General features: G+C 44.2%; 1 protein-coding gene, 2 long non-coding RNA genes and 1 other non-coding gene across 5 annotated transcripts in view; 2 read left to right on the plus strand and 2 right to left on the minus strand.

Moving 5' to 3' along the window:
- Positions 1–59: 59 nt before the first annotated feature.
- On the minus strand, positions 60–9,052 carry suz12a (SUZ12 polycomb repressive complex 2 subunit a). Of its 2 annotated transcripts, none has more exons than XM_076996759.1 (16): positions 8,281–9,052; positions 7,399–7,445; positions 7,245–7,309; positions 6,964–7,032; positions 6,767–6,816; positions 6,547–6,632; positions 6,167–6,386; positions 5,672–5,774; positions 5,437–5,542; positions 4,922–5,102; positions 4,713–4,801; positions 4,440–4,583; positions 4,095–4,252; positions 3,804–4,002; positions 2,175–2,254; positions 60–2,008 (listed from the first exon to the last, which is right to left on the minus strand). In XM_076996759.1, the coding sequence occupies exons 1-16, from the start codon at positions 8,570–8,572 to the stop codon at positions 1,744–1,746; spliced, it is 2,154 nt and encodes a 717-aa protein (XP_076852874.1). In that variant the 5' UTR covers positions 8,573–9,052; the 3' UTR covers positions 60–1,743. The 2 variants fall into 2 exon arrangements, with proteins under 2 accessions (XP_076852874.1, XP_076852875.1); XM_076996760.1 differs by lacking the exon at positions 8,281–9,052 and adding an exon at positions 7,599–8,262.
- Positions 9,053–10,930: 1,878 nt separating this feature from the next.
- Positions 10,931–14,862, minus strand: LOC143508323 (uncharacterized). The gene is made up of 4 exons (XR_013129318.1): positions 14,713–14,862; positions 14,368–14,529; positions 14,035–14,263; positions 10,931–13,854 (listed from the first exon to the last, which is right to left on the minus strand). It is a non-coding gene; the product is annotated as an uncharacterized LOC143508323 (long non-coding RNA).
- Positions 14,411–14,482, plus strand: trnat-cgu (transfer RNA threonine (anticodon CGU)). The gene has a single exon. It is a non-coding gene; the product is annotated as a tRNA-Thr (tRNA).
- Positions 14,863–15,002: 140 nt separating the features above from the next.
- Positions 15,003–16,742, plus strand: part of LOC143508324 (uncharacterized) — a 7,942-nt gene continuing 6,202 nt past the window's right edge. Inside the window, exon 1 of the long non-coding RNA XR_013129319.1 lies at positions 15,003–15,554. This is a non-coding gene — a long non-coding RNA (uncharacterized LOC143508324). The remainder of the gene's footprint in view (positions 15,555–16,742) is intronic.

The following is a 16,742-nucleotide window of genomic DNA, read 5'->3' on the forward strand; positions in this document are numbered from 1 at the left end:
CTGTGTTAATAGTTGTCCACACAAATTAACTTCATTGATGGATAATGACTGGAATCACGAACTGTGAAAATTTATTTATTTAAATAGAAAAAGAACTATTTCAAAACACTCCTTTACAGCAAAAGCACCAAAGTCCAAATTGACCAAATACCAACTGTTCTCCGTCCACATCTTGTGCAAATGATGCTGGTCTATGGTTGAGGCGCTGGATGCAGCTAGTGAGCAGGTAGATTTGAGACTGCAGAGAGAGACATGTGACTGGTGCACTGACTCTGAGGCAGCACCAGCCCACTCGGACCCAGTCGGGCTGGTCACACTGAACCAGACTGCATTCAGACCAGGTCCCGACAGCAACTCCATTCCTCAAGTTAAAGATGCGCATGACCTCAAAGTCATTCCCTTTGGTATGTAAACTTCACTCCATCCAAAACCTTTTTTATTTCTTTAATATAAATCCCTGTTCTGTAGCTTATGTACATAGACGATGGTGTGTGCGAGTACACACACTTGAAGACAAAGCACCATCATTATTCACAGCAGCAAAGCCTGCCACCAAAAAAGGGGGCGTGGTTTATAATATGTATAAACGCCAGCATTCTACTTAACCCAGACAAACCCAACGAGCAACAGGACCACGCGGAAGCGTCAGAGCCTTCCTGGTGCGTGAAGAGCAGCACATGCCCCACGGGAGAGAGGCAGGCGTGGTCCCCAACTGGCCTGCTACCAACAAACTAGCTGCCATCAAATATAAACAAACAAGAACAAGTGTGCTTTCACACTGAACCCTGCACTGCTAATATCCTTACATATGGTACATCATACAATATATTCATTAAAAGCTTAAACCCTGCTTGAAGCCTATGTATATATATATATAGATATATAAAAAAAAGAAATCAAATCAAAATCAAATGTGTAAACACTTGTGCAGGGTGTCTTTGTGCCGACCAGAATGGGCTCCTTCTGTTATCTCACCCTGTATGTGTGCTCCAATCTCCTGGTTTCAGTATAACAGTTCCGACTTGAGGCGGACATTTAAACTCGTGTCCCAGCAGCATGGACTGAGAGGGACCCATGTCCAGTCATCTGCAGCTGGGCTCTTCCAAATGCACACACCTCCAGGGGTCAGCTCCCGCACTCCAGCTGTTTGACCCCTAACCCTGACTCATGTGGTGAGCTCCGATACGGAGTTGTGAGCTCCACAGAGCTTCATAAACTACAGATTAAAGATCAGACCCAACAGCAGAATGACTACAAAGCCCAGCGATTAATCAGTAAAAGCCACAATCAGGGCTTCCCTATTTTTCCGCACTATTTAAAATATATTAAAAATCTGTTCAAATGTCTTTTCAAAAGAGGCACTAAACACTAAAAGCCGCTCCAGGACTTGACTTGTGGTTACCATGTTCTCAGGGTACAAGCCAAAGTTCACAAAACACACGTTTATTCTGAAGCCGACTGCCAAGCACGCAGTCCGTCTGCATCACACCGCACCCCTTTGGACGTGGAACGGTTCTTCACGTTACTGTCCAACTATGTAATTGATTTGAGCTTAAAGCACACCGGTGGTTTTCCTGGAGACATCAATGACAGGTCACTTCCATCACCAACCACCCCTTGCCCCTCCCCCCCATGGAACCCTCCACCAGCCCCGCAGTAAGACACGCCCCCTTACACCCAGTGCATGAATGCTGCATGACCTGCATTTTACTCCGCATTCACTCTGAAGCTCTAGTCCAGCCTTTAGGGATGTGTCTTCACAGCTGCTAAAGTCTTATTGGCTTGTGCGGGCCCGGCCTCATCGGGGGCGTGGCCCTCGCGCTGCCGCTGGGCGTGCCGTAGGCGGGCCATGGCCCTGTCGATGGTAGCAGTGCTCACCAGGCCAAAGTCATGCATGCTAACCAGGTGGAGCAGGAAATTTCTGCACAGGTTTCTCTCGATGAGAAGAGAACCACACTTCTCTACAAACAGCATGCTGGCATGGTTCATCTGATTGTCGGCTATGAACCTGACAAAGGAAAACAAAATTATATTATATGAAATAAACTAGTGAAATTAAATATGACATTAAAATGTAGGAAAATAAACGTTGTAAAAATGTTACAAACTGATCTAGACAGATTAAATATCCATCATATCTAAATGGATTAAAAGCAGAAACTGCAGACACATACCCGTGTTTCATTACATGAAGGTTCCAGAGTTTCATCACCTCTTTTTCACCTTCGTTGACATCTGTGAACTCCTCGATTTGCTATAGGGGCCCAAATCAGATAAAATGCGTTTTCAAAACAGTAGCAGCAGTAACAACAACAACTACTACTACTATCAGCCCCGTCGACAGGGGGGGACAACCGGGTCTGTTGTCCCGGGCCCCAGGACCAGGGGGGCCCATCAAAGAGCCCAGCAATTTATTTTTTATTTAAAGTCTATAATTTTTAAATAATTGAAATCTTTCATTAATATAAAATTCTGTACTCAAAATAAGCTCAATGGCTAAAATATATATGTTTTTTACCTATTTGCATATTTTCCATTAAGTGCATACACCCCCGCCTCCCACTGGAAAATGGTTTGATCCAGCACCGACCGTAACCGGCTGGCAGAGCCCTATAGAGGCTCTATCTCTATACGGCTCTGCCGGCTGGTACCCGCACTACAGCGGGAAATACAGTGATGGATAGTTAAAGTAAATACAGAAATCTGGAGCGCAGAAAAGAAAGGAAAACATTTACCTGACGAATTTTAAAGTTGCATTGTGTTCCAGGTTTGAAAAGTGCTGGAATTTAGGCTAAAGTACTTGAAAATGCTTGAAATTGTAACTACTTCGTTCTCTTGTATTAATTCCAGGACGAAACATGAGAGAACATGAAGACGTTAAGATTGGGTGTTTTGAAAATAAACAACCATTAAATAATGTGATGAAAAGCGAATTATTTCGAATCATTTCGAGTATATGTATAAATATTTAAGTTTAACGTGCTGGAAAATATTGAAATGGACCTTGAAAGTGACGTATAAGTGATTTAATTCCACCTTATAAAGGTGTATGAACCCTGCAAACATGACTTTGTCCATTGCGCGCGAAGTTACAAAATTCGAGAGGTACGCGACCTTGCGGGGGGGGGGGGGGGGGGGGGGGGTACTACAACTACTACAGCAACAACTACTACTACAGCAACAACAACTACTACTACAACTACAGCAACAACAACTACTACTACTACAACTACAGCAACTACTACAACTACAGCAACTACTACAACTACTACTACAGCAACAACTACAGCAACAACTACAACTACAGCTACAACTACAGCTACTACTACTACTACAGCTACTACTACTACTACTACTACAGCTACTACTACTACTACAACAACAACAACAACAACAACAACAACAACAACTACAACTACTACTACTACTACTACTACTACTACTACTACTACTACTACTACTACTACAACAACTACTACTACTGCTGATGGTGCTTCAGCAGGTCTTGGATGAGCTTTTGGATAGTAATGCTGGTTTCATCACAGCAGCAGTTTAAACCACATCGCCCATGCACTGTAGCGTCAAGCTGTAAGCCACACCCATCCACTCCTCCATGGAGCTGTAAGCCCCACCCCCACTGAGCTTTAAACCCACCCAATCTGTTCTCTGTGTATGCCCACGCCCTTTCACCTGAATTAAGTGACAAACACACCTCTCCATGAATATATAATCCCACCCACTCCTATGAGCTGCAATTCCACCCACTATCACATGGCCCAGTACAAACAGGCAGTGCTGCTCACCATAGAGGTTTTTTCCCTCAGCCAGTCTGGGTCCCTCTCGTCCTCACTGTCCACCTCCATCTCCTGCGGACGGAGGGGCGTGCAGCTGTCACTGTGGAAGTACAGGCGGCTGTGGCCGCTCACGTACGTGCGCTGCTGCTCCAGGTGGCCGTCCTCACACTCCAGGAACTCCGACAGGCTGGGCTTCAGACGACTGGGCCTGCAAAGAGACAATCATCAACCTTCCCGGTCCCTACGCACATGCACCGTCACCTTCACGCTGTACGCACTGGACACACACTTTCATCCGACCTGCAAACGAGGACGTGCGTGACGGAGCTCCTCTTCACGGGCCCGTTGCGGCTGAAGGCGAAGCCAGGCTGACAGTGGATGTCCTGGGGGTTCCCCACGTAAGAGCCGTCGTAACACTCGTTCACAGACACGTCGATGCGGGCTCCTTTGGGGTGAGGCTGCCCGAGAGGCGGAGGCAACGTCAGAACACACGTCCACACCAAAAACACAGCACCAGAGCCTGCATCCCTCAAGGTTCTGTCCACTCGAGGCCATGACGTGATTTATCCAACCACACAACCGACACACAACTCCGTAACTGTGACGAACTGGTGATGAGAGAATGAGGGAGTTTGTTCTGCTCACCACGTAGTTGAAGACGAAGCGGCTGTGGGAGAGTTTGAGGTGTTTGAGGAGGCTGTAGAGCTTCCTGCAGTTCAGCGTGCACCAGGGGCAGTGCAGGTCGTCCCGAGCCTCCGTCTGCTGCCGCGTGTTGTTGTTGTATAGGAACTAGTCAGGAAACAGAGACATGGCACCAGGTGTAAGCAAACCAGACCCCCCAACATGGAGAAAGGGCTCAGGGAGAAACACCGGAAACTCTGTCCGCCCACACACACAGTCATATGGGTGTTCCCTTACCTGGTAATAGACTCGCAGTTTCTGTCGAGGCTCAACATGGACGTGCTCCCTCCGACTAGACATGTCTTCACTCACAGGATCTTTAACAGCTGCGGGATGGCACACGCGTCAGCTCTCGTGCAACATTACGCCTCGTGTGTACCTGTGCTGTCAACCAGCCCAGCGGGGCACAAGCTCACCCAGAGCGGAGTGACGGGAGCAGACCGTACCTACTGGGTGAGGAGACCGGGGGGCGGAGGGCCGGGGGCTCTCCCCGATGGCGCTGGCCGAGTTGCGTGTGGCGAGAGGCCGGGCCGCAGGGGGCGCAGAGCGGGCCGTTCCGTCACACGTCCACCGCAGCGTGAACTGCAGTGTGGGGCCATGGGAGAAGCTGTCGAATGGAGGCACCCACTACACCAACAAAACAGACAAAAAAAAATGGTTTTTGGTTTCGCTGAAGATCATTTCTAGGCAGTGTCTGCTTTGTTCTAGAAGGCCCAACAGATCCTGGCACCTTTCTGCAAACCCGAGAGTGGTATGGAGGAGTTGTGAGGCCAGAGAGGTGTCAGGGTGTGAACGCAGCAGTGCACGTAACTAGAAACGAAGAGGCGTCGGGTGCGGTGCCTTCCTCTTTAATTATAGTTGCTGTACAACTCAGTACATCCTGACATCTCTCAAGGTATACGAGGCAGCAAAGACATCGCAAATCAAAGCATACATTACATACAAACACACATACACCCACCTTTCCATCCAGAATAGTTTCCCATGTGGCTCTTTTTTTACTGATGGGACACTCCTCCATCTCCTGCATAGAGACTTCATATTCACCATCCAGCAGCTGCAGACGCCTTTCAAACAAACCAAGCAAGCTCACTCGTGCAGAACTGCCACACACGTCATCCTGACGGGCCGACCGCGCACAATCGGACAGGAAGTCAGGGGCTTAAATGGGACCAATACAGCTCTGCTAAACTTACCTGTTCTTATCAAACACGGTCATTTGGGCTACAAACGTGGTCTCGCCGTCTACCCGATGGGTAGAATACCGCTTCTTCCTGCTGGGGAGTTCTTCAATAACATCTAGAGGAAAACAAAAACCCAAACACCTTCTATAAGCATCAGAGGAATTACTTTATATTTTCCTCATTGTTCAATACCATCCAGCTACCACATCTTTAATGCGGATATGAGTACAGTCTGAAACACTACAAGCACCCACTGCATAGCAGAGCAGGACACACATTAAAACCCAGCATTAAAGCCTACACATTAATATGTGGCATTAAAGCAGGACTCTGCAGTGCCGTTTGGGGGTTTAGTTGATGACACGGTCCACGTCCAATCACTCTGCAGTCCTCCTGATTAGCCACGTCTATACTCCTAGCCACTGTCTCCCTCAACAGGCCCATGTCCAGCTTCACAATGTACTAGCAAAGCCGAACATGACGAGGAAGACGTGCCAAAGGACTTACTGGTGTCTCTGCTGGGCAGGCCACCCAGCTCTCTGCCTCCAGGACAGGTGACCCTGAAGAGCAGGGAGTAGGATTTCACCATGTGGCTATTATTGGGCTCAAACTCCTGACTGGGCACGATGATGGACGGGCACGCGCCCACCTTCACCTGGTTGCAGTCTGGGTTCAGTGGCACCTGCTTCTGCCCCGTAGGTGCCTGTTTAATAGGGCAGCTGACGTCCTGCAGACCAAATGACAAAGGAACGTAGGTACTGAAGTAAGCACATCAAAGAGCATCTAAAGACACTAGAAAAACTAGAGTAGACACACACACACACACAAATACACTGTTACATTTACAAAAGCTGGGATTTGTGATCCACACTAGCTAAACGCATTACCTTCCTCTTCTTATGACAGACTTTGATGAGCAGCACCTCCAAAGACACAGAGTTTTCTTCATTCTCAGAGTTTTGAGAGGTTGTATCTACAACACACCGTGACATTAATGTAACTACTGCTCAATTACCAAGAGTTATTCTGTGCAAGACTGACTCCTCTAGAAGCTATAACTTGGTGAATGAGAGGAACACAAGTCTCAGAATTATAAACGGCTCTTACCTATTTTATGGAAAAATCCAGTGAAGGTGAGCTGTAGATGGGAGGCTAAACTGAAATGGGGAAAATACAATAGAAACAGTTAAGACATCCGTGATTAGCTCAGTCCATCCCTCCAACACCAGCACTTATGACCCCACACTGCCACTTCAGCACTGCTGAATCAAGTGCAGACCATATGAAGGTCACATGACACTTACTTGTGTGATTCCTGGTCTGTTTTTGTCCTCTCTGCTTTGAAAAGCAGATCATCGACACTGAACAGTTTCCTAAACACGGTACACAGACTGAGGTTATTGATACAAGTCACGTGTACTTTTCATGCACCCATACACCCTTATTGTAAGGCAGGGCTGTGCTATACTCGCTGCAACACAGATGTCGTCAGTTACTGTGGCCTGCCTACTATATGCAAATTTACCAACTGATGCCACTACAGGTGGAACTTCAAAACGATATTCACCAACAGAAATGCCATCACCTTTTCCTGCTGGTTCTTGAATTCCGGTGGGACATGTATGTGAGGGTTCTATGCAGGAAAATGGGCTGGAAAAATAGAAAAAGCGAGTAAGACCTGGTGAATATTATAGTTTCATATTCAGTAAGGACAGTTCGATTCCTCAATATTTACTTACTGCCATTAGGTTCCTTGTACGGAGGAATCTATATATTTGAGTTGGCTCTGCAAAATAATCATGAAACAAATAAATAAGTGAAACGTAACACTGTTGTTTCAAGCATTTATCACGAGATCGAGCAACAGCGTAACGCGATATTTTGGTCATTGTGAGTGACCACGGTGGTCTGATGCTCATACACACGGACGACCACAAACCTCGCAGTCACCGACATTCACTTGGAAGGCAGTCACAGACCGTCTCGCCCGGAGGTTATTTGACATTTATTAACTGATAAAGTACAAGGACATACAGGACAGGCGAAGCACGTGTCATGTTTAGTCGCACGTGTCTCCTGAGTTGTGTGTAATTGCAGTAATGTGGTAACACGCTGCAAGAGTATGATGCACGTCGTCTTCAAAACATTTGTTTCTACTAAAATACACGTTTTTGTAAATAACGGGGTGTTGAGTTCTGCTTGGAAGAAGTTGTTTAACTCTGGGCACGGGCCCTTTCGGTCAAACAACTTACACTAATTTGAAACTAAACATTTCAGTGTCATTTATTGCTCCACATCGAAGAGAGAGAGAGCTCAAACGTTATACCAAGTTACACAACAGCCAGACCGTTGGATAAAACAGCTGGCCATCTTAGACACCGGTTACAGCCGGCGCTTGTGCTCTGGGATCACCGAGAAAGTCAGTGTTAGCAGGCTAGCTAGCTCGTCTAAGCTAAACGTTCAGTATTGTTAGCTAGCAGCTAACTGGCACAAAAAGACTAAAAACTTGACTCATCTTCCGCTGTGTATAAAAACATAGGTGGGCAATTGTGCCAAATATTTGGTTTACTGGACGCCACAGTGTCGTTATTTCACAAAAAGAATTGACGGTTGGAACTTACTTTCGAACGCTTGTAAGAAGAGCTCGTGGTCGGTTTGAATCTGTTCCATTTTGGGTCTCTTGGCTGCACTCATCCCGACGCTCGCGCTTGTGCGCGCGCCAGGGGCTCTGGTGCTGCCATGTCTGCATGCATTACCGGCGTCGGAACCCGCGCTTCCCGATGCATGCTTGTGTCGTGCCATCCCAAATACCGTGACACCGTATGTCGCAATTTTCAACAAAACTACGCTCGTTTCGGCCGAGCTCTCGCGCTGAACAAAGGGAGAGGGAACTAACCAATGACTGGCGTGCATCTCCACAAAGTCATTCAGGTAACATCAACAAGCCGGTTGGCTTGTGTGCCTGTGAGACCGGCCAGGACACATTAGTAAACTATCCATTGTAGCTTAATATTTGTGAAAATAAAGAAATGATGCCTACACCTGTGGGACTTTATCAAAATTTCATCCAGAAAACAAATAGCTAACTAACTAGTTAACCTAGCTCACCTAGGATAACTCGCGGCTGACTTGTGTTCAACAAACTCAGACTCGGCCGGTGCCTCCGATTATTTTAAACTCAAGTTTAAAGTAATATGTTATGGTATCTTCCAAGTGCACGCATTTGCAGTTCGATTAGAACAAATACCTATATCTAGATATCCTACCTATACAGCCTCAGAATGACAAATATAAACACCGGCGGCAATTCAACCTGTCCAGTTAAGTTACTTGCTAAGTTAGTAAGGAATGGTGATAACTACAAACACAACATCTCACGTCTTTGATTGGCCATTTTAATTTGCCAAAATATCGTAGTGTTCACAAAAATAAAACTTCTCATATGCGGGCTCAACCATACTACTGCAATGAACCCCGCCCACTTAGAATAAGACGTCACACGACATTTCACACGGAAGCTGGACCGGAGTTCGGTGGAGAAGACGTGCTTGAACTCTCGCGCTCATTTCCCTTTTGATCTAGCCGGCCAACTGCGTCGCAGCATGTCAAAGTGTAAATTATAACGTGTAATTGTAAAGCAAAGCATACAATGATAACCAAATATACATTTGTCAGTGCATGACAAAGTTAGCTTAGTTACGTTTATCTACTTGTTTTAGCTATACTTTTGAAATAGGCTATTGGGCTATTGTCAGTTCTCTCTCTCTCTCTCGCCACTGCGGAGTGATCTTATGGCAGATGTGCTATCTCCTAATCTCATGTTGTGTTCTGTCTGTTAAAAGAGACAGATTTGGTAAAATGGTGCAGAGCTAAAGTCAAAAGAGAGGATTCTTGCATAGGCCCTTGGGTTGTCCAGATATAGATTCAAAGACGTAATGCAGCCCCCTGTTGATAGCATCAACCACTGATCTGTTCGCTCTGTATGCACACTGCAGGGGGTCCGTGATGGTCTTGAGGTGTTTCATGATGAGTCGTTCAAAGACTTCTTAACCACAGATGTCAAGGTGACTGGTTTGTAGTTGTTAAAACCTGGAATAGATGGTTTCTTGGGAATTGGGATGATGGTGGAGCGTTTGAAGCAGGATAGGACTTCACATGGGTTCCAGTGATTTGTTAAAGATCTTTGTGAAGATTGGAGACAGTTGGTTCGCTCGGGCTTTGAGACATGAAGGTGATACTCCACCTCGTCCCGGTGCCTTCCTGGCTCTTTGTTTCTGGAAGAGTTGTCTCACCTTCATCTCGCAAATTTTTAATCCTGACTGTGTATCCATGGTGACGAGTGTGGTGCTGGCTGAAGGTGTGAACTAGGCTGTTGATGTGTATGGGTGGATGAAGGGTGTGAAAGTGTTCTTTTCAAACCTACAATAGAAAACATTAAGGTCGTCAGCCACGTCTTTTTTGCCTCAATGTATTTAGGTGATGTCCTGTAGTTGGTTATCTCTCACAGGCCTCTCCATACTGATACAGGGTCGTTAGCTGAAAACTTGTTTTAACTTTTCAGTGTAGCCTTTCTTGGCAGCTCTGATTTTATTGTTCAGCATGTTTCTGGCCTCTGTGTACAGGGTCCTGGCCCACTTCTGCAGACAGCCTCCTTCAGGGGCCACATCAGTTGTTGTCTACTGCATTACTCACAGAAGATGTAATCAGCTTTAGATTGCAGAAACCAAGTTTTTCCCACATTTTTTCATACTAATGGACATTGTATTAATGACATTTCTGTTTGCATAGCCATTGTTGCTATGGCAGCAATAAAATTAGTAAATTTATGTACACTGTTAGAAGTTTAGAACCCCATGGAATGAATTGATTTAAGCATCCTTTTCATATTTATTTATATTCATATTTAAACTGGTTCATCCAATGAATTCAGGAGCATTGTGTTTGTCCAAAACATCGTGTTTCTCTGGAAACTTTGTGTACTTCACTACAATTCTTACTATCTTTATGCATCTTCCCCCAGTTACTTACCTGGAATCCTCTTGAAACGGTTATATTGAAAAAATTATTACATAATATTGGTCAATGTAAGCAACTACCAGAAGGATGACAAGTAGCTGTGTAGACAGGTTGCTGGATGGAGAATGGAGCTGAATAACCTTCAACATGGTCTGGACACACTATAATGTGCAATTAACAAATATAAATCAGATATCTGCATGCAAACCAAGTCAACCAAGTTAATGCATCTCAAGTTTAAACAGTGGCTTCACATAGTGGTATCAAATCAGTTTTATTTCCATTAGTTTTTAAAATAACAAATGTATTGCATCCCCATAAGCAGCCATTTAGCACTCCTGTTTTTAATGTCGTGTGGTTAAATGACTTACGTGTCATCAACCACCATTGAAATTCGTTATAGACCAACTAGAAAATAAATTACTCACACAATTCAAACAAACCACAACTGAGAGTTTTTCCTACATCAAAAAAGTCATGAGCATGGGGTTATTCTAAACAAAGTGATAAAAATCATGTAATGTTATTCTGAACATTTATGCAAATTCAAAGAAAAACAGGATGTACAAAAGGGGATAATACAAACAATGTCACAGTGTTGAGTTTACACTCTTCTAGTAAAGATAATTCAGGGACAGTAGTTGTACATGTTGATCCAATTATCCATGTAAAGTATAATCAGCATTGTACAAAATCATTAAAGGTTGTGTTCGAGAATGCTTTCTGACACATACAGTCATGTGAAAAAAAATTATATATTCACTTCTTCGTGAAAATGTTCACATATTAATGTTTGATCTTGTTTCACCTCTGGAAAAGAAAGATTTATTTGCAGGTAAACAAATTAACCTAGGTTTTACTCATTTAACAAAAATATGTATGCCAACTGAGGGGGGGGGGGGGGATAAAATAATGACACTCTACCCCTCAATAGCCAGTGTTATCCCCTTTGGTTGAAATAACTTCACACTTTGTAGCCATCTACTAATTGGACATTGGTCTGAGGAAAGTACTCCTCCAGACAGTTCTTTCAGCTGTGAGATGTTTGAGGGGTTTAATGCATGTCCAGCAAATCTCAATGGGATTAAGATCTGGACTTTGACTCTGCCATTCCAGGACTCCCCACTTCTTAGTTTTCAGAGAGCCATTGGTGAATTCACTGGTATGGGTCAGTGACATGTCGCAGGGTCCAATTCCACTTCAGCTTTAGTTTGTTTTTTATTTATTTTTTTTACAGATGCTCCTCAAGCAGCCTCAAGGTCCTTCTGCAGCAAAGCATCCCCAAACCATGACACTTCCATCTGTGTTTCACAGTTGGTATAAGGTTCTATTCCTGGAATGCTGTTTTTTCAGTTTCAGAGTCCAAAAAAAATAATTATTCCAAAAGGCCTGGACTTAATCTACGTTCTCTGGCAAACTTCTGCGTGGCCTTCATCTTTGTGTTGAAGATCAAAGGTTTCCCCCTTGCACATCCCCCATGCAAGTTGTGCAGTCTCTTACTGACTACAGACATGCACTTTCACATCAACAGCAGTAAGAACCTGCTGTATGACACGTGATGACATTTTAGAGCTTTTTGAGATTTCTTTTAGCATCTTGTGGTCTGCCCTTGGGGTGAACACACTTTGATGCACAACTTGGCATGTTGGCAGTTGTTGTGAACATCCTCCACTTGGAGACTAATTTAAGATCAGTGTAATGGCTAATTTCAAAATCTTTTTAAATTACTAGATTCATAAACTGCTACAATCTTTGTTCCTAGGACAGCAGTCAATCACACAATCTTTGTTCCTCGGACAGCAGTCAATCACACCATGGTGCTCACACTCTCTTCAGAAGTCTGGTGCACACCAAACTAAATGTGTGAGGTTTAAATAAAGCACCTTCAAATTGCAAAATGTGATACAGCTGTGTGTGAGTTTAGCTATTTTAAGTGAGAATAAATGTGGGGGGTGTCCTGATTTATTCCTCTCCAGAAATGGCTTTTTAATTACATTTTTTAGTTTTTAAAAGTCTTTGCTTCACTTTTGTTTATTAGTATTTTTCATATTTCTCAATTTTATTAGAATTGAGCTTATATTTCCACATATACAAATGTGTAAAACAAAACAAACAGGTTTTCATAGGGTGTCCTTCTTGTTTTCACATGACTGTATAAGACCAGCAAGCTGTCACTGGCCATTGCTAATATACACTTTCTGAAGTACTTTGCTAGTCGTTAGTGTTGCTTACAAATCATGTATGAGGTGTGCTGAGAGCAAGCCGATATAATGGTGTCTCTATGAGGCGTCCACTCCAGAACTGTGGAAGTGGAAAACTGAAGTATATGTGTTGTCCAGGAGGTTAGTACATTTCCATAGCTACATTGCTGCTATGGCAACTGTTCCAGTTTGGCAGCTTTGTGAATTTGCTACACAAACATCTAATGCTTCTTTTTCCAGTGTTTTTTTCATGTTCACTGGATAATAAAACCATTGCAAGTTCCAAAGTAGTATTAAGTGCATTGCCAGTAGAATATGTATTTTATCCATACTTTCCCCACTTCAATATTGTTTATTTTTACACTAATCGTGACATTATCATCCTGTTCCTTTATCCAGAAACACACTCAGTGATGTACAAAGCACTTCATAGTGTGGATCATTTTAGTGTTTCAGAAGAAACAATCATGTTTTCAGGTTTTGTGGGAACTTCAATCCTCCCTTGATTCATGATTGTGTCCGTGGTCCATCACAGTAATGGTGCAGTATGATCAACACCCTTTTCTCCGATCAGAAACACACAAGAGTGATTAGAACAAAGAATTATAAGCCAGCTTTTGACGTTTCACCGTCGTGCTGGAACAGTTAGTGTTTTTTAAAGATGATGTACGAGATCAACATGATTAGACTCGCCGTGAGAAACACGATGATGAACTGGTGGACAGTGAGCACGCTCTCCAGGGAGTGTATGCGCTCCTCTATGGCACTGGTGTGTAGATAATCATACACGTAGGCCCCGATACCCCACACCATCCACACCACGTCTACGATTAACTTCATAGTCCAGTTTTTATACCGTGTGATCCCGAACCAGACAGTAACGAACCCTCTCACCGTCAGCTGTAGTGCACGTCACTTAAAACGTACATCCGTTTAGATGTCAAACTCTTCTCTGAATGGATGCCCAGCTTAAAACGTCTGCTGAATAAAAGACACTACATTAAAGCAGTAAAGTAAAAACCAATGTGTGTATATATGCAACCTAACTTCGCTAGCATGCTCTGGGTTTAACTGTTACACTCGTTAGCAAACACACTGTTCCTATATTAGCTTCGTTTGCTAGCTGGAGAATTGATCCGCACGATTCACTTCACTCACCAAAATAATGTGACTGTTGCAAAGTCTACGGCCGATGTGTCCTCGTAAAGTTACGTTCTGGTATCAGCTGTTGGTGCTGGTGCTGGTGTCACTGTCCCAATGCGCTATTTTTACGTGGCTCAACGCAAACATGAGCCTATTTTAGTCGGCCCAGCTGTGGTGCCGTGCTGAAGGGTGCTGAAGTGTCCTCACACCCGGACCAGGATCGAGGCCACAGCAGCTAACGGACCTGAAAAGGAACCGACACGAGCTTTAGCACTACCAGGTCCAATAAAACATACGGGTCGTAAAGGTTTGTACATTTAATCTGGAATTTTTGCCAAATCTTTGTACCAAATGCATTGGAGTGCCGTTATTTGGGCCACGGAGGACGTTAGGCGCGGTGGCCAAGTGGTAAGGCGTCGGTCTCGTAAACCGAAGATCGCGGGTTCGAACCCCGTCCGTGCCTTTGGGTCGACCGGTTCGTTTCGTTTTGGAGCGCGTTCTCGGAAAAGACTGATGTCAGAGTGCAAAGCTTGACTGCTTCAGACCATTTCCAGGATATTCATCAATTGAAAAATCGCTAGATTTTCAATATAAAGTGTCACTACCAGTGCTTTCAACTGATGCTATTGTCTACAGCCACGTCTTATAGATCATGTTTTTTATAGATAATGTATAATCGTGTCTAATACTTACGACCAGACGGCCAACAGCTCCATACAGTTTATACTGAAGCCACTACGGTTTGCCGAGACACAAAACTAATCTGTCTTTGTCCAGGAGACGGACTCAGAATGAAATACATTTCTTATGCTTTTAATGTTGGTCTAACGTGCGACCACAAGATGGCGATGCAAACTTAAAGGTAAGTAATTAGAAATAAAGGACCGTGGCTGTATTACACCGTAAATGCCACCGGTCTTAGAAATACTAGGATACTACAATAAAATGCTATCACAGGCTGCCACAAAATCAACAGGCTCTTCTGGGCTGTGTACCCAAATAGATATAATAGCCTAGGTATCATGTCTTTATGCAACATGTCTTTATGTCTCCCACCCATAAACATATGCTACATATGTTAAATGTGAACTATTTTAATCACTTTTAAAGGCGAAGCAATGTGACACAACTTGCGCTACCTAGAATTCCATTTTAGGGAGGGCCGAGGGAGTCGCTCCCGTCCGGCACCACAGCGCCTGCACATCAACAGCCGCACCCGGGCGCCCAGATCTACCCGAGCAGCACACCGCGCTCCGACTGTCACGGATGCTCCCACCATCGCATGTGGATTTTAGTAACATTGTCAGGAATTAACTATTTTATTTTATCTCCGACCAATTCGAATCTGAGTTCGAATCGCGTCCTTTATTGGCGCCCGCGGTAGCAATCTGGACTCGATACCGGAGCGTCAGAGTTGCACTCACTTTTGGACAACTCCGATCGGTAACGAGACAAACGTGTTCCGATAACGGTACCGGTACCGTCGTCACGTGCTGACTGGACAGCTGTCGCACAGGGCGCGCGCGGCGAGGAAGGTAGGCCTATATGTCATTTCTCCGACTAATTGCTTTAATTCAACTCACTGATGTCATCCGATTGTTTGCTTCGTCATCGCTGAAACTGCTACTCTTGCTTGCGTTAGCGCGATATTGGCAAATGCCAGTGTAGTTGTGATGTTTATGACAACAATTATGAAGGGATATTTACTAAGAAGAAAACGCCTCGTGGGTACGTGCTCGTAAGATTGAAGTGAACGCGTTAAAGGACAGATTGAGTATATGTCACTACAGCGTCCCTAAACGAGACAGAAGCGCACGGTGCGTCTCCGACCACTGATGTGTTAGAGGTTGGGTCTTTGCGGGCAAGGTGAGTGGTTAAAGTGTCTCCCAACTGGCCTACAAAGTCCCAGTTTCTGACTCATGTTGTCTTCCGTGCAATTTAAATTTTTCTCTGATTCTAAATAATCTTCCAATTACACATCAAATATATAAAACGATTTTTAATACAAAGTAATAAAAGTTTAGCTTAATAATAACGAAAAAGATTAAATTTGTTTCTAATTTTACAAGACAAGGACAACGACGCGTTTATAGATATACTAAACACAGTTATAGATACAAACGAAGTTGCTGGTAAAAAAAAAAACATAATGGTCAAGAGACTCAACTAGATAGAATTTCATTAAGTCCATCGATAGTCCAATCTTGTTGCAGACTATTTGAACTACCTGTTTTTAGAAAGTTTTAGTGAAAACGTCATATGAATAAGTTCCATCTTTCTGATTCCAGATGCATCATGTCCCAAAAAGGTTTTTCTGAATAGCATAACATACAATACAACTCTTAAAGATGATGATACAAGCAAACAGACTGAGAACGTGATATCGGGAGAGTTCAGTAGTTACAGCCCTGCTGTCTCTCGCCCCTGGAAGGAAGCGGTGGGTCCTGTGTGCCACCGAGAAGCACCTCTCCTGTCTCCTGTCCTGACTGGAGGCCTCAATGACTGGGACAATTGTGTTGATGTGTGGATTAGCTGTCTGTATGAGATGCATGGATTAGCTGTACGGATTTACTGTTTGAATGAGCTGTGTGGATAAGCAGTGTGGATAAACTGTATGGATGAGCTGTGTGGATTAGCTGTATGGATGAGTAGCGCGGATTAGCAGTACAGATGAGATGCATGGATCAGCTGCATGGATGAGCAGTGTAGACTAGATGTATGGA

This window comes from Brachyhypopomus gauderio, chromosome 2, assembly GCF_052324685.1.
Source record: "Brachyhypopomus gauderio isolate BG-103 chromosome 2, BGAUD_0.2, whole genome shotgun sequence".
Lineage (NCBI taxonomy): Eukaryota > Metazoa > Chordata > Actinopteri > Gymnotiformes > Hypopomidae > Brachyhypopomus > Brachyhypopomus gauderio.

Bases quoted from the DNA above. Each gene is read 5' to 3' on its own strand.
- suz12a (XM_076996759.1), bottom strand. From the start codon at position 8,572: ATGCACGCCAGTCATTGGTTAGTTCCCTCTCCCTTTGTTCAGCGCGAG. The intron at 6,817-6,963 runs GTAAGTGTCATG...TCCCCATTTCAG, and splicing joins ACAGACCAGGAATCACACAA to TTTAGCCTCCCATCTACAGC. The intron at 4,584-4,712 runs GTAAGGGAACAC...TTTCCTGACTAG, and splicing joins AACTGCGAGTCTATTACCAG to TTCCTATACAACAACAACAC.